General features: G+C 43.3%; 2 protein-coding genes across 6 annotated transcripts in view; one reads left to right on the plus strand and one right to left on the minus strand.

Moving 5' to 3' along the window:
* STK4 (serine/threonine kinase 4) overlaps nucleotides 1-1,616 on the plus strand; it is a 62,293-nt gene extending 60,677 nt beyond the window's left edge. For both annotated transcript variants that reach the window (XM_081917032.1, XM_081917031.1), the window contains exon 11: nucleotides 1,398-1,616. In XM_081917032.1, coding sequence (XP_081773158.1) covers nucleotides 1,398-1,556 — 159 coding nt within the window. In that variant the 3' untranslated portion in view covers nucleotides 1,557-1,616. The remainder of the gene's footprint in view (nucleotides 1-1,397) is intronic.
* Nucleotides 1-27,962, minus strand: part of KCNS1 (potassium voltage-gated channel modifier subfamily S member 1) — a 66,560-nt gene that overhangs the window by 10,953 nt on the left and 27,645 nt on the right. For 2 of the 4 annotated variants that reach the window (XM_081917051.1, XM_081917050.1), the window contains one exon: nucleotides 23,322-24,815. In XM_081917051.1, coding sequence (XP_081773177.1) covers nucleotides 24,381-24,815 — 435 coding nt within the window. In that variant the 3' untranslated portion in view covers nucleotides 23,322-24,380. Of the gene's footprint in view, nucleotides 1-11,676; nucleotides 14,728-23,321; nucleotides 24,816-27,962 lie in introns of those variants that run through there. The other 2 variants (XR_014169739.1, XR_014169738.1) reach the window with 2 other exon arrangements.

Below are 27,962 nucleotides of genomic sequence, written 5' to 3' on the forward strand. Positions count from 1 at the left end.
TGAACAAATTGGAACAAGGCCAGGCACTGCTTAAAAGGAAACACCACCTCTCTCATTGGAGTCTAATAGTTTCAGCCACCAGCTTGTTTGGTGATGAAAGATTGTATTCATTCCCTGCCATCTAATCTAGTAATCCCTGGGGTTTTGATCCAAGCAGAAGATTGGGAACACCGAATTGGGCAAACAAATTATGTGGATGTCCACTGCTTGGTAGCAAAAGGCACAGCTGATTATTACTTGTGGGAAGTGGGTTGAGCATGAGACTCAACCCACATTGGGCAAAAGATTCCTGCATTGCAGGACGTTGGACTAGATGACCCATGTGATCTTTTCCAACTCTACAATTCTGTGAATCTCCATATATACAAAGACAGTGCTCAACATAGAGTTATTGTTGACAAAATGCTAATGAAAAATTGCTGCTGGTGATTCAGACTAGAGTGAGGGAGAGTGGATTTAAATCCCCACTCAAGCGTGGAGCTCACTTGGGGCCATTCACTCTCACTTCCATGTGCGTCACAGGAATGTGGGGATAAATGGGTGGGTGGCAACCATGTGCGCTGCCTTGAGCTCTTTGGGTGAAAGGTGGGGTATAAAACTCTTTAAAATATACATCTCACGTGTCAAAACCCAAGGTAAAGAGGTGTGTCTTCAGCATTTGCCGAAAACTGTATAGTAAAGCTGTCAGATGCACCTCTGGGAGGGAGTCCCACAGTTTATGGGGCTGCCACAAAGAATGCTGTTTCACAGGCTACACACACCAAACATCTGAGAGCAGTGGAGCCACATTCAAGGAACAGACTTACAGTGGCTGAATTGAGAATGTTCACCCTTCTACAGCAAATGTGTAACTGTAAATAATATTGCAAATGGTTTCCTTCCTACTTCAAATACTTTATTCATTAATTTTTAAAAAAGGTTTTAAAATTCCTTTTTCTCACTCCATTGAAGTCAGGTAGAAGCACAGTGTTATCTGTATTTTGTGTATTTAAAGGTTTGTGAATCTGTTTTGTTACATAAGCTTTGAGTTTCTGGAGCCCGAGGCTTGGGACATCCCTTAAGAGGAATCCTTCTCAAGATACGCTGTTTCTAGTTCTGGAGGGTTGGGGCAGCTCTCCAGAACAGCATGGAAGTTGGTGCAGGGAACAACTGCAAGGAGAAAGGATTAATTATAATTACCTTTCACCAGAAATGGAAAGGCAACTCAGGATCTAAGCCAAAGTTTGTTTGTAGCCTTTGTCAGTAAATTTAATGGGATTCAGAATTGTTAGTCTTAAAGTAAAGCCCTTTAACTTTTATTGCTCAGAAGAAGCAGAGTAAATTTCCCAGCACAGGCCCTTTGTTAAGCTCCAGGTTTTCTGCTGTTGCAAGCTCATTGCTTTTGTGTTTTTCTTCAGCTGAGAAACTGGACTGTTGAAGAACTTCAAAGAAGACTCGGGGCGCTTGACCCCATGATGGAGCAGGAGATAGAAGAAGTTCGCCAAAGGTATCAGTCGAAACGACAGCCAATTCTTGATGCCATTGAAGCAAAGAAGAGACGCCAGCAGAACTTCTGAGGAGAGCCTGCCAGTAGAATAGATATCCATCATCCCTAACAATAAACTGTGTTTCTATGACTACTGTGTAGGTGGATTTCTGTTTTAAATGGTCCGGTTTTCACGTGACACTAAGCCAAACCATAGCTTAGCATGAACAAATTCCCAGAGAGGAGATGGTGGCTTTGTTCCTACTTTGGTCAATCTGCTGGGCTGCACCGAGCAAAGCCATGATTAGGCTTAGTGTGTCCTCTGAACCCAGTCTTGTGATTTAGCTCTCACATACAGTACAAACCACGTGCTGTAACCAAGGTTTGTCCTATGGTTTATGAGAGCTAAGCCATGAGCCCAGGTTCAGAAGACACAGTAAATCAAATCGCAGCTTAACTCAATGCAGTGCAACAGCAACAGGACCAGGGAGGAGCAAAATCCCTGCTTTGTGTTAAGCCGTGGCCTGGCCTAGCGTTGTGTGCAAACAATGGCAATGTGTTAGCAAAGCAAAGCAAGCCAGTGGCTGCTTCCTCCATTTACTGTAGCACCTTTTCAAACTCAGGAATGCCATTATGTGGAGTCCTCATGAACAGGTTATGCTTGTGTTTCAGTGTTAGATGTGTTCTGAATAGATCGCATGTTGCTTCAGAGAAGTCCTGTTACTTTTGGAGCCTGTCTATATATTTTGGAGGAACAGTTGGAAACAGACTAAAAGAATGTTGGTGCTCAGATGGCCAGTCAGTCTCACAGGCCTGTTTTCTGCCTTGTGGGTTTATCCCATCCTGTGGTGTAAGGCTGCATCATTGGTTCATGAAGAAAACAAAGTAGGTAAAATGCTGTCTTTTGTTGGGTGCACTTAGGTTGGACTGCAAGGATGCAAACCTATGCTTCTTTTTGTGAAACTCTTAAGTGCTTGTGAAACCAGAAACCTTGCACACTTGTCTGTTCGCCTAATTTGGCCCAATAAAAGATGCATAACTTAACTTCCGTATCTCCTTTATGCAGCAACCACTTTGTATTAAACTGCTCCCTCTTTAAACTCCCCCCTGTTACTGTTTAATGGTACTCTGGAAATAGGTTTTTAAAAGAAAAGTGATTCACTGGCAAAAATATGCAACCTGCTCCAGCATTTGAAAAGGAATATAAACTCTTTTTGTCCCTTCCAAAAGCCTCTAAAAGTCCCATGCCTTACATTCCCCCTTTTAAAGCATTGAATTTCAGGCTTATATTTATATCCTTTCCACTGTGTACTTTATGAGTGAATGCTGATAACATTTGAGTGATTTTTTGGTATTTTTAAAATATATTAATGTGAAACCAACCCATCACTCAAGAAAACGTGAATCCTACTTTGTATTTCTTCAGAATTCCTTGCAGCAGAGGAATGTCAAAGTACTTGCAACTCAGGAAATTAGGAACTCTCTTGAGATAATGAGAGGTTTGAAATATTTAAGTAATTGTGAATGTTTATGGGCTTTGCTATTTTGAGTTTAATTTGTTTGAGGCTTGCAATATTAGTTTTAAATTTTAAATTAGAACGTGTTTTTCTGTTTATTTGGAAAGGTTAAGGACGTCAGTTAAGATTAAAATAACAATCTGTTGGCTCAAAAGAATAATTTCAAAATGCCCTTTTAGGAAAAGCTTGATGTGTCAAGCTTAATAAAGCAATTTCATTCATTTCTAAGCAGCAGGACTCCTGCTAAAATAAAGTGTGCGAGCGTGTGTCTGATGCTCTGTGCAATTCTCACTCATTGCTGTTGGATTTGCACAAGAGAAATTTATGATGGAATGTGCCTGTGGTTATTGGCCTCCCCAGGTTTCACAAGTATCAGAACACAATGACCAAGCTCTATGAAAAGGCCTGTTGTTTCAGCATGAGAATGAAAGGAGCACAACAGTCTTCCAGTCCAGCAGCAGCCCCCCTGTGCCTCATAAATTGCTCCTCAGAGGGTCCCATGAACTTCAGAGGGTGCATAGGAAGTGGGTAGCTAAAATGTCACATTTGTGGCTGGAAGGCGGCATGCCTGTTGCATCCTACCCAGTCTCTACAGTTCTTGATGTTGCAGCGTGATAAACTGGAATAAAGGCAGAAATGTGCAGATACACTTCCATTCTTGCTGCTCAGGGCCTAAAAAATTATTTGTGACAGCCCGTGTGTAACTTTTGTTTTACTCTGGTTGCAGCAGAGGATTAAACACTCTGCTACTAACCTTTTCGGGTGGGTGTGGGGGAGAGATCATGACCTAGCCTCCAATCTCCTCTTCACTTATCCCAGCTGCAATGTGTACTCTCATCCTAGTTGCACCGTAGGCCATGCATCCTTTTGCATGTGGCGAGTGTGACCTGAACCAAGTTCACGTTTCATGAGCTAGTGGGGAAGGGTGAAGTGATCCAAGCCCTTTCTCCTGCTGCTGAAGTAAGATTATCATCATTGCAAGCAGAGCCCAAGCTCTTTTCAAAAATACAGGGAAGCATTGCTGTTAAGACCACCTGCTGAAGAGCAGTGGTTTAATTGTCAGTGTTTCTCTTTCTAACGACCTGGCCAAGGATATATTTGGCTTAGCCCAGATCAGGGGACCTCTGGCCCTCCACATATTGTTGTTCTGATTCCCAACACGCAAGGATGCTGGGAGCCAATGCCCAGGGATGATGGGAGTTGTAGTCCAGTAGCAGCTGGAGAGCCCCAGGTTCCCCATCACCGCCCTGGAGGGAGAAGCCCTAAAAAGCTGAGCAGAAATTAGCAGTCCGGTTGTACAAGTTCAGTGACAGAAAGAGAAGTATTAAAATAAACCAAAGTAATTATGTTCCCTGTAAAGCCATGCTGATCAGCTGCTGTTCAAGTATGTACAGTTTGCAACGCAAGCTAACCTTTTGAAATACTTGTTTTCGTTAATGGTTTTAGCAAATAGAAATCTGCCACGAAAGGCTAGAAAGCCAGTCATTTGCAATTTAACTATGGAGGTGCAAGCAAAGGGGTAAAGTGAGGGGATGCTACCTGCAGCAGAAATGTACTTTTTTTTTACTGCGCAAGTAAATTTATTTTGCACCCCCTCCATCTACTGTTTCCTTGCTTTAAATGCAATTTTCGACTATGTGAATCAGGTGGGAGGACCTTTCTCAGTAACCTGTGAAGCCAGATGGCTGCTAAAGTGGGTGCCTTTTGCCTCTAGCTATGATGCCTACCCCACAGTATTTCACATTCAGGTATTTAGGTGAGTAACTTGCTCTCACATAAAGGAGATGGTCCTTTAGCTAGGAATCTTTGCCTTTACAATATGTGCCATGGTAGCAGGGAAATACATGTGTTTGGGATGTCTTGTCTGAAACCAGCCAGACTCTTAAGGAGTCTCCTAATGAAATATTACTATTTTTGTTGTGGAACCAAGTGAATGAAAAAGCACAGCAGTTTCAGTAACATAGTCCCATTCCCCCCCCCCCACTCCCAATCTAAAAGATATGAGAATGAATTGCTGGATTCCTGCTATTGTAGTTCAGCATCAGGAAGCCATCTTCAGTAAATTCAGCCTAATGAAAGACTCCGGCTCTCATTTTGAATTCTTCTGCAGGAATATATCACGTCATCTATCACCCAGAATGTAATTTTAGGGACTTCTGAAAGAATGCTGTCCAGAGCAAACAGTGTTTAAAGCAAGGTATTCATATACTTAGGAAATCTCATTCTCGTGGTTGATGGGTCCATAAACACAGCTTGAAGCATTCCGGATAAGCTGCCATCTTTTCTTCCCACCCCCCTAAATCAAGTGTTTCGTTGTCAGTTCTGTGAAAGACTTAAATGTGAAGTTAGTCGCTTTAATGTTTTGTAATGAAGTTAACACATCATACCCAGTGTAACTTGAAATTTCTCTTTTGTAGAGATTTGTCTGATTTGTACATATTAGAATGGATTGGAATCCTTAGTTTGTATATGTATGAAAGCAACTTTTTATTACATGTTCCTTTTGAGTTTGATACAGTTCTTTGTTTTGAGTTTTAAACACCTTGCCTTATTTGTTTAATAGGACAAAATAAACTGTTCCAATAAAAAGAAGTTTGGTTTTTTATGGTTTAAAAGATACTGATGTGACCTAAGTATATGATAACTGCTGTTTCTGTGGAACAGGATCTACTGGAAGATATTGGGATGATTTGCAATACATTTGCAGAGTTTGTTGATTCTCAGTTGTTTAATGATAGGAGCAAGAGCAACAAAATTGATCTACTGAAATGAGGAAAACTTGGAATGACCAGGGGTGAATGTTTTTGTGAAAGGACTGTGAGTTCCAATTAGTTCTAGTACTGAAAATAAAATTCCTCAGTTCAAGATAGTTTAAGGCTAAAGGTGTGTTTTTTGCACTAGTTTCTAGTTGGTAGATCCCAAAGTTCTATTTTTTTTTTTTAAACAAAGGAGATCTTGCAAGCCTTAAGTCTAATACAGTGGTACCTTGGGTTACGTATGCGTCAGGTTACATACGCCTTAGGTTACATACTCCGCTAACCCAGAAATAGTGCTGCAGGTTAAGAACTTTGTTTCAGGATGAGAACAGAAATCATGCTCCGGCGGCATGGCAGCAGTAGGAGGCCCCATTAGCTAAAGTGGTGCTTCAGGTTAAGAACAGTTTCAGGTTAAGTACGGACTTCCGGAATGAATTAAGTACTTAACCCGAGGTACCACTGTACAGTACCACCTAGTGACTAAAATGTGCAGTGACACTAGCCATACAATATGTCTACTCAGAAGTAAGTCTCACTAAGTTCAGTGAGTCCTACTTGCAGGTAAGTGTGTATTGAAATCTATACAGTCGTACCTTGGATCCCGAACACCATAAACCCGGAAGTGAGTGTTCCAGTTTGCAAACGTTCTTTGAAACCCGAATGTCTGATGTGGCTTCTTCAGCTTCCAATTGGCTGCAGGAACTTCCTGCAGCCAATCTGAAGCCGTGCCTTGGTTTCTGAATGTTTTGGAAGTCGAATGGACTTCCAGAACCGATTCTGTTCGAGTTCTGAGGTACCACTGTATCTTGGTCCATGTGCATTACCTTAATTTCTCTTTGGAAGGCTCATTTTTGTTCTGGAAGAATGGATTCAAAGACTGCAAGAAGGCATTCCATCTCTTTCCCATTTGACTTTATTGCAGCTGGTTTGCAAGGAGCAATTCAAGGACACTGTCAGTCAGCATCTGAGCAGCCAGCCAGCAACTAAATACCTCCAAAGAAAAACGGGGAAAAGAGAGAGGCAGGCTTGCATGCTCTGGTGTGTCAGGATGTGAATTGAGAGCAAAGCATTTCTAGACCAAACATATCTCCGAAACAGCCTCCAGCTTCAACTGTGCTTTGCTGAACAAAAAGACCTGCAGGCATTTGAAGATTGCTCTGTGCAAACTATGAACTGAATTGGATTGGGTTGTAGCAATCCGCAAAATTGGCAGGCATTAGCCATATGAATAGGGAGACCATGCATACAGAGGGCAGTCTTCTATGTGAAGGGCCTTCAGAGGAAAGACATCTCCTTGAAGACATCTTCTGCTTGAAGTGTTGCCCATTTCAAGGCTGGTTCAAAGATAACTTTAAGAAGAAAAAGCAGGCTAGGCAGGATTGAGGTGTTTGGGAGTTTGGTGCAATTCCCCAAATAGGGTCCCCTTCTCCCAGAAATAAGTAATGTGGTGTTTCAAAAAAAAAAAAGTTAAGGCATAAGCTTTTGTGGACCAACAAAAAAAATTATTGAGCTGTAGAACAGGCATGGCCAAACTTGTCCCTCCAGCTGTTTTGGGACTTCAGCTCCCATCATCCCTAGCTAACAGGACCAGTAGTCAGGGATGATGGGAATTGTAGTCCCCAAACAGCTGGAGGGCCAAGTTTGGCCATGTCTGCTATAGAGGCTCAAAAAACATTTTGCCAAACTTGATTTAAAAAACCTCTTGAGCATGTGTAGTTTCACATTTTTAAATCACTTTCACTTAAGCCATTGTTTTTGCTCACTTCATCCCTTGGGCCAGTCACCAACTCTCAGCCTGGCCTACTGCACATAGCTGTTGTGGAGATATATAAGAAAGTATAAAATTTCTGCAAAGGGAGCAATTTGTGCTTGTAGGCATCAACCTTTTTGTTCCTTGAACCAGAGTGTTGCATTTTTGTACTATTTGTTCCCTACTGCCCAAATTAGCACAGCTAATTGGCTTCAACCAATCTTAATCTGGCCTGATTATTGCAGATTCTAGATGCATAAATCCTGCTTGTGTTTGATGGTGCTTGCTGCCAAAGTAGTGGGTACAGAGGATTGATTCCTAAGGAGCTGTTTTAGACCAGTAACCAATGGGATGGAAGGCTAAGGAAAGCAGGGTGCTTTGTTTTCATTTCCCCAAGTCACACCTCTCACCAGTCCTGTGCCCTCCTTGAATGCTTTTGCCTGGCTGAAGGAGACATACACACTCCTCTGTCTTTTGTGTGGCAGTATTGTAGCTTATTTGCCAACAAAGGTCCGTATAGGTATAGCTATGATTTTCCCAGTTGTGATGTATGGAAGTGAGAGCTGGACCATAAAGAAGGCTGATCGCCGAAGAATAGATGCTTTTGAATTATGGTGCTGGAGGAGACTCTTGAGAGTCCCATGGACTGCAAGAAGATCAAACCTATCCATTCTTAAGGAAATCAGCCCTGAGTGCTCCCTGGAAGGACAGATCCTGAAGCTGAGGCTCCAATACTTTGGCCACCTCATGAGAAGAGAAAACTCCCTGGAAAAGACCCTGATGGTTGGACAGTGTTCTCGACGCTGCCAACATGAGTTTGATCAAACTGAGGAGATTTCACCCCTCCCATATCCAAGAATCTCCTGATGAGTCTGCTGATTCTCCAGAGAGGAGGGGGCGTGTTCTGCTCTCTACTTATTCAGCTCCAGCACCACATCAGTCAGTCAGTGTGTCGGAGAGAGAGAGACTGAGTGTTAGAGATTGTGTGCAGAGATAAGGTTGCTGCTAAAAGCAGCTGCAGACACTCAGTGCAGTGCAGCATTCATTTATGCTTAGACCTATTTAGCTCTGTATATAGTTGTGTATAATAGTTGTAGATAGAATAAAGAAGATATTCTACAGAGCTGCTCTCCGAGTCGTTTATACTCTGCTAGACTCTGCTGTGCGACGACTGTCTTCTTGTTGGAGTGAATCCGGTGCTCACAACTCTAAGCTGCGAGTCCACAGCACTTTGACCTGTTCCTGTGCAGAAGGTGGTCTCTGGAAGTGCTACCCAGCTCACCTAGCCCAGTCGGGGCTGAAGTGTATGAGTCCAGTTAGTGGCACTGGCTCAAGGGTGATGCTGACACAAACTCCAGGAGGCAGAGGAACACAGGAGTGCCTGGCATGCTCTGGTCCATGGGGCCATGAAGAGCCGGACACGACTAAATGACAACAACATTGTAGCTTACTATACAAAGTTAAGAGTCACATCTGTTCCTGCAAACCCTTTTTGCCTCTGACCCTACCTACCACTGGCATGCATGGAAGGTTTCCCCATGAGGGATTGAGAATTGAAAAATACCCCCCCTCCCTGGGCTAGATTTGCTTTTTTAAAGCCCACAGCAATTGTGCAGATCAGTGCTTAATACGTTATTGAAAATGGAGCCAGCCAACTACCATTTGGCTTGACCAGACTGCAATTCATTCTCCTATACATCTCTGGCTTCTGTACAAGTGCATGGTAGGGGGAAGGGACAGCAAAAGAAATGACCATGGGGGACAAGAAGCCCTGTGTCTATCAACCCAGTGGTTCTTACTGGAGCAGAGGAGTCTTTTAAGGGTCTCTGAAAAGAGCTCTGCCTTTCTTGAACTCTGCTTGGTTTCACAGTGCAAAGCCTTAACACAGCACCGTGGTTCTGTATTAAAAGTGCAGGGTCCAGAATTGCAGCTTCTGTGACTGGAAGACGGCGTGGTAATGGATCTTTAGAAAAACAATAATGTAAAATGTATGAAACACCTGCCCGCTCAGTGGCATCAAGGCTTTGGAGTGAAGCATATATTCTCCTTGTGGCAAGAGGGACCCAGGGAACTTAAAAGAGTGTGGAATTAAAGTTGACAAGGTTCTAAATAAAAACACAAGATTGCAGGCAGGGAATCCTTAAAGTAGGGCTGCAGAATGGATGCAGATGCAGCTGGACTGTAGTTCCCATCATTCCTGATCGATGGCCATGCTACATGGGTGTGATGGGAGCAGGCTTAACAGCTTCTGGAGGAACCATCCCTGGCTTTAAAGCGTGTTTCCCTTAAGTGTTGACCTTAAGCCAGGAGTGAGTAGAGGCTGATCAAGAGTTTCTAGACAGAAAACATTTCAGAATCAGTCTAGGCTCATCCAGCTGTTCTCTCCAGGATTCAGTTTGCATCTTTCAGCACAAGGTTTCCCAAACTTGGGTCTCCTGCTGTTTTAGGACTACAACTCCCATCATCCCTAGCTATCAGGACCAGTGATCAGGAATGATGGGAACTGTAGTCTGAAAAAGCCCTGTGATCTTTGGATGAAAGGCGGTCTGCAAATTTAATTAATTATGCCATTTTTATGCTCATTTCTCTCCTACACACACACACATACTGATTGCTTGGAGAACTTAATTGCAAAATTCCAATTTTGAAGGATGGATGTGTTTCTATTCTTCTATTGTTCCAGAAAGTACACATTTGATAGATTTTCCTTTAAATGCAAACTGAATCAAATCTCTCCTCCACCCCTAGTCCTCCCTCTCTCATGGATATATGAAGATGCCTTATTGACAAAAAGTGAGAGTTTTAATGGAGAAAAATCAGTATTGCAGGAGATATGCCAGCTTCCACATTTAATAAGCACAGGGGGTGGGTGGGGGGAATTTCACTTTCAAGAAATCAGTTCCTCTAACCAGAGGCATTTTCTGTTCCTTTGACAGTTTCTTGGTAGGAAGTTACTTGTATCGTGCTTTGCAGAGCCCCTGTAGGGGATAAAGGATAGACTGGCATTGATGATTGAATCTCCTCTGTCAAGTTAGAATCTCCTGGACCTATGGATTTTAATTCCCACAATGCCTAAAAGGCATCCATTTTTAATAACGGCAAAGAAACCGGTGCCAGAAGGGATATATTTCTTATTTGTGTTTATTAGTATTGAGACTTTCATGACAGATGCTGAAATTGCATTCCATTTAATATCAAGAGGAGGAATGTTCTGTAACTTAAAAGAGAGCACCTTCCTTTGAGGTGATCAGCAGAAAGTGAGCTCATTCATCTACCAAATACTATGAGTTTCACTGAGGGTAGACAGCTTCTCTTCTCTTCCTCATGCCTACAAAAGTCATACCAACACTGGGTTGCCAATTCTTCAAACTGCCCCTGCAGCTATGCTTATGGAGGTGGTTTGATCTCCGGCAAGTATTAGAAATCACCCCTGAATTGGCCCTACTAAACATCTTCCAAGACAACAATGCCCACTTACACCACAAAGAACTCATAACCCACCTACTCCCAGCAGCCAGAAACATCATAACCAGACAGTGGAGAGACCTGTCAGGAGTAAGCAAGGACCACCAGTACCAAATAATATGGGAAACAGCCTTACTAGAAAAATTAAGCAATAAACTGAAACTGACACAGGGACAAATAGAAGAAGACGCCATCACCCCAGTATGGTTCCCCTTTATCACATACACAACCCAACAAGACAACAACAAAAATCCACCAACAGCTTACAAATCAATAAGGCTAATCTGATCCAAAACACACACACACACCACTCACACATGAAAACAAAGACCACCACAGACAACCACAAATGAACAGCCACACCCTAGGCAAACCCCAACCTCTCCCACCACCAAAGGAACACAAGGGAACAGCAGAGAACCTACACAAGCAACGCTGACACAAAACCCCACATATATTAAGTAAAATTGAAACATTGCCACCCGACCCCACCCCCACTCATCTTTTCCCCCTCCTTCCCCCTTTTCTTCCTAATGTCTCAACAAATGAAACCGATTTATTAGGATTTAAAATAAAGTGAACTGGTTATTTAACTGGCTAGAATTACGCCACAGCCAGCTGTTTCAGCATTTTGTATTTAAATATAGTTCTTCTAATTTTAGGTTGAGATAGCTGGTTCCCACAGGCTGGAACTAAATGCAGTTGGATGAGTTATTTCTTTAAAAGCATGGAAGTGAGGGTCACAAAGGACTGGGTATTTCCTTCCACTCCTTGTTCTGACAGTTCAAATCACTATTTTATTCTATTTTTTAAGGGTGTCCAAGTGTAGTGGAGGACAGAACCCCCATCGACTGATGGGAGCTGTAGTTCTGCAACATGTGGAGGACCACTTTTGACCTAAGTAGGCTTGGAGATGGATAATGCTTCCTTAGGGCAAGAGGCACTGTTGTCCATATTATAATGGCAGGCTCACTTTCATAAACCTTGACCTAAAAAGGAAATAAGACCAGAGTGCTTACAGCAGGGATGGGGCCCGCCAGATGTTTAATTACAGCTCTCATTATACCTGACATCTTGCTGGCTGGGTCTGAGGCCAGCAGATCCCCATAATAGGCCACCATCCAAATAGGGCTGCAATCCTAATCACACTTATTTGTGACTATACCTTCCTAAACTCAACAGGATTTCTTCTGCCTAAATATGCATATGATTGCTCTGTAAGTCTGTTCTCTCCTCCACTGTGGACATCAGCCCAGGATTTTCTCCCTTTCCTTCCCCCATCCACACCCTTTTGCCCTCAACATTCGGCTTAATGGAAGATTTTGGACAACTAAAAATCTTGCTCATAGTTTTGTGACATTTTGGGCATTCTGAACGAAAGAACTGCGCAACGGGATTTTGAAATGCTTCCAACATGCCAACCAACAGAACTTCCAAAGTTTTCCCAGTGTAAAAGTGGAGACGAACAAGAAAATGATATCCGATGATGGGTCACTAAGATCTTTAATAAAATATACCATATGTATCCCATGCATAAATATAAAATTACTATTGTACATGCTTTTTGATGATCTTGTTGCATAACAGTTTTCCTTAGCATATTTAACTGGCATCTAATATCAAGTACATTTTGCTACCCGGCGATATTGAGGAGCAAATGGGTACTCCTGTATTCAAGTATCTGTAGCATCCTTCTTCAACAATTTCTTCTCACAACAATGAGCAAAGTCTGGACCATGAATGACCCCATTTGCTTCTTAAGAATGGAAGACGATGGCTCTGATGTTCATGGCTAATGTATTCATGTCCATCATTGTGTTTCTCTTGGAGCCAGCATGAGGTGTGATCTGATGTATTGCACTGTAGTCTCTTGGCTTGAAAGGAATGGGGCAAAACAACTGGTTTCAAGTCTTTCTTCAAAACCGAGCTACACAAAAGGTGGTTAAACACTTTACACATACAGACATTTTTTAAAGTGCCCAGTTCCCTATTTAGGTCAGTAGGGGTGGTGTTTCTACATGTAGGAATAGGCATTTGCACGTACATTAAGCAAAACATGAATTCAGAAACTTTACACACCATCTTACGAACATGTATGATGACCAGGGGCCTATGTTATTGGCCCATCTCTATGCTCTGAAATCTTTCGTGGCTGCTTTGGAAAATCTGGGCCTTCAGGATCAAAGTAGACACAGTATCAAATGTGCATTTACATTTGAACAGCACGTTCTAGAAAATGCAAAAAGCCGCTGTGAGGTTGGGACACACGAGTTTAGCACTTTCTTTGGAAAGTTCAAAATGGCTCCTTCAAAGCTGCAAATTCCTTTAGAATGAAAGTTATTATTATTATTATTATTAATTCTGTTTTCTATACTGCCTTCCATCTGAGGATCACAGGGTCATTGACAATATAAAAACACAAAATTGGTGCCCATGGGAGCTTTCTTCCCAATACAAACAGCAGCTTCAGGGGAGCAATTTTAACATGCATGCTGCAAAGAAACGTTTGTTACTGAATCTAGTTTGGTCCTAAGGCATCCTTTGGGTAGATTTCACTCACTCACTCCCACCTACACACACACACGGCCACACAGGACTTGTGTATTTCCAACAGCCACCACTGATCAAATGCTACACAGGGAGCATTGTTAAGTGCTGCACCACCACTGGAAGAAACTGAAGAAAAGTTAAAAAGCAGAAGACATGTCTGCTTATTTACTACCCATTTCATTTCCTCCCAGATGCTCAGATCACAATGCTTTTCTAAGGGGACAGTTCACGTGTTTAGTTGATGCACACTCAGGAGTGATTCGATTTCACTTTCTTGGTTACACACAGAGAGAAAAACAAAAAATAAACAGAGGCTGCAGTCTTAAACCTACTTACCAAATGAGCAAGCCCCACTGGATTCAATTCAGACTTACTTCTAGTAGCCCTATTGTGCTGTTAGCATGCTGTCATTTTTAGCAAAGTGAAAATGGGGTGTGGGGGACAGAAACAAGCAGCAAAAAACATCAGAGGCAACAACACAATTACACAACCCTGGTTCTTTAGTCATTGCAAAAGATAGTACTCATTTCTGTTATTGGGGGGGGGGGGCACCCGACAAAAAATATTAGCAGAAACCTCCATGTAAAGAATGACGAAAAGCCACACAGGAAACATCAGCTTGTTTTTTACTTATATTTAAATCTTGCCTTGCTTTCTTACTCCGAGCTGAATTAGCTTCACAAACTCTCCCTTAAGTTACAGCGAGAGCTGGTGACTTACCAAAAACACCCGCCAAGCTTCATATCTGAAAGGAACTTAAGTCTGGATCCAACTTCCCCTGCCATTCTAGCTACTATAGTGTCATGTACACAGCTAAAATGGATTCAATGTGGTTGCAATACTATGTATTTGCTAGGGTACGTCCCTTTGAATTCACTGAGGCTTACTTCCACACAAACATGCATCATGGCTGGGTTGTAAATAATTTCTGTTTTGGAAAAGCATGCTGTTGAACCTAAATTCTGATTTTAAATAAAAGGACTGGTACAGAAAGGGCCTTCTTGCATATGCTACCCTGCCTTCTCCAGAGAAGCTCACCTGTTGCTGATATTAACAAATTTTCTGCACCAGGCGAAAACCTTTCTAGTTCCCCTTCTAACATCTGCAAATTTTAATGTTATTATCGTTTCTGTTTTATAACTTGCCTTTTGTGGTTTTACAATGCAATGCTTTCTCCCTCATAAACCACCTCAGAAAGATTTATTGAAGGCCGTCATATAAATTCTGAAAATAAGCAAAATAAAATCAGAGCAGGGGACAGATTTGTCTGTCAGATGAGATATAATGGCCAGTTTGCTAGCTAGCTGCAAATTGGACCAGACAAACGCCGAATTTAGTAAGATTCTTTCAGGTCTCTAATGATTGTGCTCAAACCAATGGAAGTTTGGCTCTGAATCACTCCAATTCAGTCCATTCTCCCCATGTGGCCCTTTCAGGTTGAATTTTCCATCTCGGCAGTAAGAGTATCTGTAAACATTCCATAGCATCACATAAGCTCAGTTAAGGGGCAGTGTTTTGGTCTCTAATGTTTTAAGAACCTGTGCCATCATAGCAACCCAATCACTGATAAGGGACAGCTCACTAACTCAATTGGCTTAAGCACGCCTAACTGTGTTTAAGCCTTAATCATAATCATGTGCATGGAACTGAATATTTGCTATTCTGCAAATATTATCAGTTTTCTCTCTCCCACTTCAGATTACCCAACAAACCTAGATAAAGGAACGTATGCGGTCCTCTTTGTTCAATTACGCCAAAGGTGAACTGCTTGCATTTGTTCATGAAAACGCAGCCTTGGCACTCAAAGCTCTTATGCTGATGGAAGTAGAGGAACTAAAGCAATTTTCATCAGTATAAAGACGAATGGCAACGGCATTCCGAACTCCAGTGCCTCCCCTGATCAGTTCTAATCTTGGAAGGGGAAGGCTCCGAGATCATTAGATCAGCCCTCAGTTATCAATATTGCAGCTTAATGCAGTTTTTGGCAACTCAGGCCAGGGAAACTTGAATTCCTCTTGACTTTTCTCACCTCTTCCCTCTTCTTAGCACTCACAGCTCTGGGAGGCAGATACATTAGCTTGCCTGCTCATGACGCCTGCTGATCTGGGAAGGCCACTCATTGGAAACCACTGAGATTTCCTCCCTACCTTTGTTTTGTTAAAGTGTAGACCAGGACAGATCCTGAAGCTGAGACTCCAGTACTTTGGCCACCTCATGAGAATAGAAGACTCCCTGGAAAAGACCTGATGTTGGGAAAGATTGAGGGCACAAGGAGAAGGGGATGACAGAGGACGAGATGGTTGGACAGTGTTCTCGAAGCTACCAACTTTAGTCTGACCAAACTGCGGGAGGCAGTGGAAGACAGGAGTGCCTGGCGTGCTCTGGTCCATGGCGTCACGAAGAGGCGGACACAACTAAACGACTAAACAACAACAAAGACCAGCCTTTCCCAACCTGGTGCACTCCAGATGTTTTGGACTACGATTCCCATCAGCTCTAGCCAGTGCAGCTGTGCAGTATGTTGTCTGTGGCTGATGGAAATTCTCGAGACAAACATCTGGAATGCATCAACTTAGGGAAGGAAGGGGTAGACAGAAAGTCACCTCTTTGAATGTGTGCATTTGACTGCATCACAGGAATTGCCAATCACACACTATTGTCACTTGGTGGAACCCTGAGCCCAAGAAGAGATCTGCCGGATTAGACCAAGGGGTCCAACTAAAACGGGGTCCTATTTCCCACTGTAACTAGTCAGGTGCCTCTAAGAAGCCCACAAACAGCAGATTTTCTAGTTGGTGGCAGGCAATAATCAGGCTTTAATAGAACATCAAGTCCATTGACCTCAATATTGTCTACACTGATGGGCAGCAGCTCTTCTAGAAGGCTTCTTTCCCAGCCTGACCTGGAAATACTGGAAATTGAACCTAGGACCTTCTGCCATGCAAAGCAGATGTCCCGCTACTGAGGAAAGTTTTAAATGTCAGGTGTTTTATTATGTTTCTCTATATGCTGGAAGTTGCCCAGAGTGGCTGGGGCAACCTAGTCAGGTGGGTGGGATACAAACAATAAATTCTATTACTACTAATACTGTTACTATTACTGTGTTGCTTCACTGTTGCTTACCACCACCTGGCACCCAAAGGCATACCTGTCACCATAAGGGGAAAGTAACACTTATTTGTGAGGGACTGGGAAATATGTGGAGGTCTTTTGAGGAACTTCAAGAGAAGAGAAGACTCCCTGGAAAAGACCCTGATGTTGGGAAAGATGGAGGGCACAAGGAGAAGGGGACGACAGAGGACGAGATGGTTGGACAGTGTTCTCGAAGCTACCAGCATAAGTTTGACCAATCTGCGGGAGGCAGTGGAAGACAGGAGTGCCTGGCATGCTCTGGTCCATGGGGTCACAAAGAGTCAGACACGACTGAACGACTAAACAACAACAATTTTGAGGAACAAGGGCCTAAGGGTTTAAGGCATTCATTTGTTATGGGCAGGGGTGAGAGACCTGTGGCCGCCTCAGGTGTTGCAGGACTACAACTCCCATCAGCCGCAGCCAGCATGGCCAGTGGTCAGTCAGGGATGATGGGAGTTGTAGTCCATCAACATGTGGAGGGCCAAAAATTCCTCATCCCTGGTTTAGGGAAGGAAAGCTTCCTTCCCATTTCCAGGATTGCCTACAGGTGCAAACTAATGACAAAGAGCGTGCCATCTTTGCTGTCCAGAGGCAATCTACTTTACCCCAATGCATATATACGCATTTGCTTCGGGAGCCAAAAGGAAAAGCAAGAAGTGGTGTACCTTCGCTTGGAAGGGACAGGCTTCCTCCTCCTCTACAATGATCAATATTGTCACAGTCCTCTGCATTGTCTTTCCACATCCAACCTTTTCTTTTTTTGTGCAGCCTTGCAAGTGATTTCACAACAGTTACTACCCCATAAAAAAAGTGTTGCTGCCTAGTTTCATTTGTAGCACTTCAGCAGCAATAGAGAAAAAGACAATAAACCAACCCTTTCCCATTTACCAAAGCATCTCTTGGCTGGTTGCCTGGAGACCATTTTAATTGCTATAGGCAACAAGGCAAGTGCCTGTTTCAAAGGACTGCTTTTGTGCTGGTAGAGGAGGAGATGGCTAAGCAGAATCACTTCTACTACTACAGAGCTCTGCTGCTGAATCGGGACAACAGAAACTTCCTTAGGTATCGTAAGTTGAGTTCATGGCCATTTACTTTTTGATGCTGAGAGGCAAGTGATTGTGGCAGAAGATGTTTGATTACAAAGCAATTGGCACTGGAGAGAGTTCTAGTTATATTGAGGTCATAGCTTTCCAAGCCAGGGCACTGAGCACACAACTAGACATGAAGTGGGAAATCAGTGATGATGGATCTTCCATTTTTAAAGTTAACAGTGGCTCCAGGGCGTCTTAAACGTGAAGTCAAACTAGCCATTTCCCAAAGTTATTATGGGTTATTGGAGGGAAGATATACAAGTACGAAGTGGTACCCAAGTTAATAGTGAACCGAGAGTGGACAAGCTTTGTTATTAGATGCATTACGACTGTGTTAATTGGGCAATTACAAAAGGCGTCCACTAAATTGCCTGCTTCGGTATCACTGAGCAGGGACTATGCAAAGCCTTCTAACTACTATTGGTGCCTGCTTTCTCTCAAGATGCTGTACACCAGAAATGCACTGTGGGGGGGATACATAGCATGCTCACAGCAATTGCTTCTCTGAAGCCATTTGAAGGATGTCTGAATTGGCCCCGATAGAGGAAGGGATTTCTAAGAAGAACATACCAAATGAGCCAGCATTACAAACGGGCACTGGAAGCCATTCCCGAGCCATTTCAGACAAAAACAGCCCAAGGCTCTGGCGAGTTGTGTTAATATGGATATAATTCAGCCAGGCTCATGGAGGTGCTCAAGCCAGATGTAATAAACGGGGGGGAGGGTATCTCTCAGCCGAAGGTGCTTTAAGAAGTTGGCTGTCTTCCTTACTGAGCCTGAGCAGTAAGGAGAGAGAAAATGAAGAGGTGTTTCCCCACTCCTTCCTCACAACCACCATGATTGGACTTATCTACAGATCCTTCCCCTATAAGATTCTACAGCATTTGTCACAGAGAATGAGGCTGCCAACCACAGTAGAACTAGGTTGAAGGCCTACATAGGACAATACTACAGAACCCTGATCAAACTCCTGCTTTGTTTAATAACAGGAGGACATGTCTACAGTTTAGCCATGAAAGATCTACTAATACCATTATATATAAAGCATAACTTCAAAAATCTTCATACGCTGACATAAGTAATGACCTTCGACCTTGGGTTCCCGGATGTTGATGGACTACAACACACATCATCCTTGACTATTGACTAAACTGGCTCAGGATGATGGGGGTTGTAGTCCAGCAACATCCAGGGACCCAAGGTTGAAGAACACTGTGCTAGTTTGGGATAGTTTGAGCGATCTTGCTGTAGTCCACAGCATCTGAAGAGCAGCATGTTGCCTACCTCTGGTGTAAGAGACGGTCTTTCTGGTGGTGGCGCCCATAATATGAAACAGGCACCTGAGAAAATTGGCTTTCAACAGACACCAAATGCTGTTTTAATGAAACAGACCTTCCCTATGCTTTTAAGTTAAGATTTGTCCAATGCTGATTTTGGTATCGATATTTGTGTTGCGGTTTTTTTGTGATGATATTGTTGCTGCTGTTGCTATTGTATATGTATTGTTCTTGTGAGCTGTCCTGAAGGAATTTTTAGGGAAATGCAATAAAAACACTATGTTTATCTCTCTGCCGCCCCTGCCCCCTCACAATGCCTATGACAGCAGTCTCTCACATCGAATGTAATCGTCCTGTAGAAAGGACTCTATGAATTCGAAACAGAGATATTGTATGTACCTTTGTTATCCATGAAAATATTTCAATAAAAAATTATATATATTTTAATATATATATTAAATATATTAAAATATATATATAAAATATATATATTTTAAGTGTTGGCACTTTTGAGAACTAGTTTCTCCATTTTCCATTCTTTTTGCAATTTGCATAAGGTAAGGTTACTAGACAGTCCCCGGATTTACACATCAGTCCCCATACAAAATCCATTGAAGTTGAAAAGTGTCCCCGGATTCACTAAAAAAAATCTGGTAACCTTAGCATAAGAGCCATTTGACATACGTGGCAGAGAACCTACCCCGTATTTTTCGCTCTATAACACGCACCCGACCATAACACGCACGCAGTTTTTAGAGGAGGGAAATCCGTAGGCATGCCACCCGTAGGCATTCCCTCCATAACACGCACAGACATTTCCCCTTACTTTTTAGGAGGAAAAAAGTGAGTGTTATGGTGCAAAAAATACGGTAGCTTTCTCAGCAAGTCTACAGTCAACGGGAATCAGCACCCAATTCCAGCTGTATTGTATTGCATATTTCCAAAATAGTTATATTTTAAGGACTAGACCTATGTAACATGTGACTACCAGTAAGAGAAATGCTCAGTAAGGGTGTGTTGGGTCCGTAGGTTTTTTCCTCTCTCCACATTTTGCGGTGATGTAACAACCAGAGGTTGTGTGGGGTAGAGAGAGATTATAAATAATGGAAGGCAACACAGCAGGCATTCTTTGTCTTACGCTTCACAAAGTGGCATCTTAAACAGCCCGAGAGACTGTGTCAGGAAAGTAAATAGGAATTTGGCTTGTAATCTTCTAGAGGGTGCTAAAATGATATTAGCAAATAACTGGGGTGGGGGGGGGAGAACCCAATGTAATGCACACCCCTCTGTGTCAGAAAACGAACAAATTAACTGCTTTAATTAAAATGAGATCTGGTAGCGCTAAGCTGATTTTTGTTTTGGAAGACAGGGAAAAATAGCTTTATTCAAATGAGAAGCATCTAAGAATGAATGGACTTATACATGTTTTATGAAGTGTTGCCAGCTTAATGAGTAGGTTTTATATGCATAGGTTTTATATGCACAGGAGGGGTCAAAGGTCTATGTCATGTGTGATATGTCTCTGAATGTGAATGTTATACGCTGAATGCTTTACTTAATGTTACTTTTAAACACATTCCTCATCAGATCATTGTTCCACCTAGCTCAGTATGCTCTCACTGACTGGCAGCAGCTATGCGAGGTTTCAGAAAGGACTCTGTCCCAGGGCAATTACCACGGCAATTTTCCCACACACAAAAAAAACACAGCCTGTTCCACTGAGCTAGGGGATTCTGGCATGTTCGTTAAGCATTCTTTATCAGAAAGAGCCGTAATTCTGGCGTTTCGGGGAAAAAGTGTGCAAAGACTCGCTTACATATTTATAAACACATTGCATGTGTATTCCTCTTGAGAGTCATTCAGAAAAACGCAGAAGGGAGTTTTGGGTTTATTGTTATTAATAATTCAATTTATATCCCCCTCACCCATGTTCCCCAAATAGTCCCGGTGGGCATAATAGGATTGACAAGGAATAACAGTGCCCCTTCATTTTTTAGGGGGGGGGATACATTTTGGCAGATGCAGTTTCTTCTTCTTCTGGGGCCATCAGCATATTTATTTTCTGGCTGCAACCCTTTAGGCAAGCACTGTCGCTCTTGGGCAGAACACCTGCTTGGCATGCAGAAGGTCCAGGTTCTATCTCCACATAGGGCTGGAAGAAAGCCTGAAATCCTGGGGCTCTGCTTGCTAGTCAACGTGAACAATACTGAGCTAGATGGAACAATGGCTCGACTCTGTTGTCAGGAAGCTTCCTGTTCCCTTTGCCTACTTTGAAAGAGACCTCAGGGATTAAGAGAGCAGCTGGCAGGCAGGCAGGAACACTGGAAGAAAGTTCCTCCAGCTGCCTAGCACACAGGGAGCCGCGCTATTTGCCATTCACAGGCTTTCTGGTTGCGTTGCATCAGCATCCCCTGGGGGGTTCGTGGAAGGCTGTGGTTTTTGCCACCTGGAGTAGGCCCTGAGCTCTGCAGCCTGCTCATCCCATAATAGTGACATTTCATTATCATCACATGCCCATGCCAGCAGAATTCCCACATGCTCACTGCTGAAAGGAAACTCCGCTAAATTAATTTGAATCCACTAGGAAAAACACTTGCGGGCCCCTAATAATTCTCCATTTTTCTTTGAAAAGAAAAGAGACTGATGATAGCACATTGAGCAGTAGAGCACAGAGAACAAGAGACCCCACAGCAAGCTTGAGATGTACAAGGTACAAAGCAATTGGACCAAAATAGAACTTGCGTGCCAAAAGACTGGCTTGCAAAACTGAAATGGCTTGCTAATTTGCCCAGGCATTGGTACCTGTGTAATCTATCAATGGCCCTGTAGCGTCCAGAGGAAAATCGTGTTGGCTGCTGCAGTGCATTCTGGGTGCAGCAAGTGTAAAGAATCAGGTTATTGGACCACAATCCTCACACCGTCCACTGTGAATTAACCCCAATTGAAACCAACAGGAATTCTTTAGTGGTTCAAGGTTTGCAGTGCTAATCAGAACCCCCCAGTTTTCCTCAGGTTCCCCTGCTGGATTCCATCCTAGAAAAGGGTCCTCCTCCCTGAAGATCTTGTTTAACGTCTCTCAGACACACAACTACTAAAGACAAAAACAAAACAAAGGTCCGTGTCCACAATGGGATGCTAAAACAATTTGGGGGCTGCCATGCCAGAGTTTTCATTGGCAGAGCTCTTATAAGTGTTAAGTCTGCCTTATAAGAGATGTTTCTGTTCTGATTAGCTTCAGAAACAGACCAGAATAACTGCTGCCATTGATATTTTCAAAAGCGACAGCCTAGTCATTGCTTCTTCCTTCTTGTAGCCTTTGGTGAACCCAGACATTCATTTGTTGTTTGCAACTAGCTCAGGCCAGGCTAATTAAACCTGCCCAATACCTCCTCTAGTCCATTTTCAGATTGTTACAAATGGTAAAGTGTGGCATCTTCCCACCCTGTGCTTTCTTGCTTAACCTTCGCCTCAAAGGAGAGTTCTGCGTTCTTGGAAGCTTGCTCATTATCTTGTGACATTTTCGTTGGCCCCAATGACAGTATTATGTTACTGCTGCTGTCCGAGCCTTATAATCATGTGTCAGGTGAAGTTATATAACACCTTGTGACCAATGAGAAGAAAATCCACTGCTATCCCCTTGCTACGGGCCATATTTTCTGCAGCTATATTTGCATGGGTGCTATGGCTGTCCTGTCATGAGTGTATGGAGCCTAGCTGAAAGCTTTCTTCCACCTCCTCCTCCACTGAGGTGAGGGATTCCCAATATGAGCAAAGTACTGGGAGAGAAACCACCATCAGAAATGAGGTAAACACATCTGCTAAAACAAAAACCCCTTTAAGATAACCTGTGCTTATTCCAGCCATGTCTACATAGCAGTATCAGCAGCCACATTTACACCATACATTCAGAGGGCTATGATGCCCCTGCGAACTGTCATGGCTTCCCCTCAAGGAATTCTGGGAGCTGTAGTTTGTTAAGCGTGCTGAGAGTTGTAAGAAGGCTCCCTATTGCTTTCACAAAGCTACAATTCTCAAGAGTTCCATGTGAAGAGGGACTGATTGGTAAAGCACTATGGGAATTGCAACTCTCTAAGGAGAACACAAGCCTCCTAATAGTTCTCAGCACCGTTAACGAACTCCATCTCCCAGAATTCCTTGGGGGAAAGGCAGGGCTGCTTTAAGTGTACAGTGCAGATGAGGCCTAATTTAAAGCCATCTACTACTCCAATGGCTGACACTATTATTTTGTGACAGTTGAATTGTATCTTTTTTTAAAAAAATCTAATATTTCAATTTCATTGAGCTTTCATTGGGCACCAATGCTGAGAAGGCAAGGGTATACCATGCATAGTTGTAGAAAAAGCATCAATTTCATTCTAAAACATTGAGGGTTGGGGTGGAGAATTGGCCATGAGGCACTAAGTAGCAGCCCCACCCACCCCGTGATGTACTCCAACCCTTATTCAGCACATCCAGGTATCACAATTCTCCCACACCACCCTGCCCTGTTTTCCTTCATCAGCTTCAAATCTATTTAATTCTTCTGCATCCACTGATAAGTCTCTACGGTCTCTGTTGGACAGACATTTATCAAGGGAGCCAGGAGGTTCTTTCTTCTATAAATCTCATAAGCCACAGACAACACTTTGTCACAGAAACTCAGGATAGACTTTGCAACCGTTATCTGGTCTCTTTGGCAACAGCTGAAGCAGAATCATAATCCGGTCTTCAGAGCACAGAATTTGGGGGGGGGGGGATAATGTTGTGTATTGACAACTTGATGGACAGTGGAGAGCATTTGGTTGTATCTGAACTAAGGACATGGTGGTTGTTACTGGGATGGCTGCTGAACGCCTAAAATGAGAAAAAGAGCCTTTAAAAAATGGTTGCGCCATTTGCCTATTATCTGCTAGGATTCTAGTCTTGCATTTCCAATCCAGCCAGGATGCCTTGTTCCCCTGCCTGTCGGTTATACCTGAGGGTTGCTAATAGCATTTTCCCCACTTACACACCCCTGCAAGGACCTTAAAAAGTGCTGATAATGGTAAAGCTACCCTCTTTTGCTGCTCTGGAGGGATGAGATATGGACTGCATCAAGAAGCATAGCAGTTTGGCCATTTGGCTCCAACGGTCCCTTGGTGGGTAGAGGATCGAGTCAGTCACAGTGTATAGCGTCTTGGGCAAAATACTGGAAATCCAGATGCATAGGGTGAGTTGGTATCCTGCATTGGCTCAGCAGGCAAGTGATTTTGCAACTGGTCACTGATAACTAATGGGCCCACGATGGCAGAGGTATTTGCTCCTGCGACCATCTCACGAGCTCCTTGCCTGGAAGCCTAATGCCAGAATTGAAGTCCCTGATTCCCTGTCCGTCTCAATGGACTGGAAGTATGTTTCTGGTAAAGTCATCGTCTCTCTGGTAGGCCTCGCTGCAAAACTCTGACTCTTGGCTCGGGTAATTCTCAGAGTCCTCCGGTTCCTTCTTATCACTGTTCCGCACAGCGGCCTCGAGGGCCTTCTGCTGGCGGTAGAAGTGGGAGAACTTGTTGAAGATGATGGTGATGGGCAACGCCACGACTAAAATCCCGCCCAGAATGCAGCCGGAAGCAGCCAGCTTGCCGGCCACCGTCACTGGCACAACATCTCCGTAGCCGACGGTGGTCATGCTCACTGTCCCCCACCACCAGCAGGCGGGGATGGTATCAAAGCCAACATCCTCTTCCTTTTCAGCTGTGTAGGCCACTCCGGAGAACACGGACACCCCAACGGCCAAGTACAGGAGTAGGATTCCCACTTCTCTGTAGCTGTGCTGAAAAGGAGAATAGAAAAGATTGTGGGAATGGGCAGCAACAGCATACAACTGAGAATAAAGAGATTCTTAGAGGGAAAGAAGGTCATGGGGACCTTCTTGGCTTTTCTGCTCCCTGAGGAGCTGGTTGGCTCCTTCCCCCCTCTTAAGACAGGGATATCCCTCTTTGTATCATGTGGGAACTCAGATAGCAAGTGTCACGAACCTACTTAGGGTGGAACTACAAGTCGCCTCAATCAATAGTCTTCTAATTCTGCACTTGCTAAGGGAGGGGTGGGGGAACTGTGGACTCCACCCACCATTAGCCCCAGGCAGCACACCCAGTGCTCAGCGATAATGGGAGACAGCTGCAGTCCAGCATCTGCCTGGAAGGGCATTGGAGCAGAAGAATCAGTCGACGGGAAGGGTTGTCATGGAATTCTACTCAATATTGATCCAGAGTAGATTCCAACGTATAGTTAGCTGAATTAAAACCTAAACACGTTGCAGGATTCTCAAAAAATAGACCAGAGGCAATTGTATTTCATCCAGCAGAGCTTTACAGCTACTGAAGGCAAATGAGCATAATGGTCACAAATCTAATACATTCAGGATTGGCACTGTCCGTAAGAAATCCAGTTGCAGCAGACTTAACTTAATATTACAATAACTTATAATAAAACTAAACCTTAACACTATATACAGAACACCACACCAGAAGGAAAAGAGATAGAAAGAGAAAGTAATGTGTAAAAGATTATCTGGGAAAAGAGAATGTGTAAAAGATCATCTAGGAAAACATTGTTCTCAAATAAAACCCTTGATATGTTTCAACTAAATTTTGCAAAGTAAAGATCAGATAGATAAGATATATTATGTATTAGAAAGACAATAAGGAAAAACAACACAGCTGAAATGAGAAAGAAGACAGAAGAAGCCGCACTGAGGTGGCGGGAAGTCACTTGTGTAGAAATGTTGTTATTGTTTGGTTTTTATATGTGTACGATATATGTTAAAGAGTGAATGGAATGTGTGTATGAATAACCAATTTAAAATTCAATAAAAAATCAATGAAGGAAGGAAGGAAGGAAGGAAGGAAAGGAAAGGAAAACCCAGGTCCTTCTAGCCTATTATTATAGTCAGCATGACCTTGACAGAAGAGATAAGAGAACCAGTTTAAACCAGCTGGACTCATCTTCTCTGAAGGAATAACCCAAACACCATGAACCTTCTGCTTGTTTCTTTCACACAGAGAAGCTTCCAGAACCCTCTTGAATTAATTAGAATAGGAAAGATCTCTACACATCAGATCAATACTTTCTGTACCAAGAAATGCAAACTAAGAAGGGTTTAGTACCCCTCCCACTGTTTTATCCCTACGCACCTGCCCTGCATTAATGTTGAGTGAAACACAGACCCTGGGAATGTGGAGCTTGGGCTATCTCCAGTACCATTAAACCAACCAACCAACATTTTTCTTGGATGATTTTCAGAGCAGTGTGCAACACAGCGACATTATATTGATGCCTATGCCACAGCCTTGAAGCTGAGGCTCCAATACTTTGGCCACCTTATGAGAAGAGAAGACTCCCTGCACAAGGAGAAGGGGACGACAGAGGACGAGATGGTTGGACAGTGTTCTCAAAGATACAAACATGAGTCTGACCAAACTGTGGGAGGCAGTGGAAGACAGGAATGCCTGGCATGCTCTGGTCCATGGGGTCACGAAGAGTCGGGCATGACTAAACGACTAAACAACAACAACATGCCACAGCCAATACTTCTGCGATCATCATCTGAGGCCCTCCTTTGTGTGCCCCTTCCATGAGAACCAGCCTTTGCAGTTGTGACTTCCTGCTTGTAGAATACTCACCCCAGAGAAGCTCGCCTGGTGCCATCATTATATATCTTTGTGTGCCAAGAAACAACTTTTTTCCATCAGGCCTTTGGCTTTTAATGATCTATGGTCTTTTTCCATGGGTGAGATGTTTTAATTTTGCTTTTTAAAAAACCCAGAATTGTCTTTAAGATTGCTTTTTAAAGCTGGCTTTAACATACATATGTGGTTGTTGGCTTAAAACATTGCAAGGCGCTTTAAGCTGCTATGGCAAAAAAAGCAACCAATAACTTTAATAAATACTCGTTAAAATACTAATAATATGAGACTTAAAGAGCTTGCAATGCAGACACAGTTAGGTGTGCTCGCACTGTATCCAATTTGCAACCTCTTAATATTTCACAGCTGCAACATTTGAAATAGCTTGTTACAGGTTTGTTTTTTCTTGTACACTTGTGCAGCTCAGAATCATTATATTAAAATAATATGTTCTCATTTCTCCCACCCTCTCAATTCATAATGGGGTAGGGTGGGAGAGCCATTTGTACTGCAGAGAGACCAACTAAATTGCAAGCAGGTGACTTTTGCTGCCATTCGAACTGTTTGTAGAACGCCTCATTTTGCAGAATAATCCTACACCCATTTACCTGGGAGTAAACACGGGTGGCACTGTGGTCTAAAGCACAGAGCCTCGGGCTTGCCGATCAGAGGGTTAGTGGTTCAAATCCCCACGATGGGGTGAGCTCCCATTGCTCGGTCCCAGCTCCTGACCATCTAGCAGTTCGAAAGCACGTCAAAGTGCAAGTAGATAAATAGGTACCACTCTGGCGGGAAGGTAAATGGCATTTCCGTGCGCTGCTCTGGTTTGCCAGAAGTGGCTTAGTCATGCTGGCCACATGACCCGGAAGCTGTACGCCGGCTCCCTCGGCCAATAAAGCGAGCTGAGCGCCGCAACCCCAGCGTCGGCCACGATTGGACCTAATGGTTAGGGGTCCCTTTACCCTTTACTTTAAACCCTACTGAACTCCGTATGCCTTACGTCTGAGAGTCACTCCCAGGATTATGCTGAACCTGTTATCGACTGGTGAGATTCATGGCTCTCTTACTTTATGAAGGATTGAAGCCTTGGAAGGAGGTGCTAAAAACACATAAACACCCTTGCTCCCCAGTGTCACCAGCTTAATATCTGTTTATCTAGGGTCCAGGCGCCTACCTGGATCAATATGCTTCTTAACAGCTCTCAGAATAAGAATCAAGATGCTTTGCTGACCACCACCCCTCCTGTGACTAATGCAAATGGAGCCTCAAGGGTCAGGCAGCCTTCGCTGCCC

This window comes from Podarcis melisellensis, assembly GCF_964234715.1.
Source record: "Podarcis melisellensis genome assembly, chromosome: 6".
In the NCBI taxonomy this organism is placed as follows: domain Eukaryota; kingdom Metazoa; phylum Chordata; class Lepidosauria; order Squamata; family Lacertidae; genus Podarcis; species Podarcis melisellensis.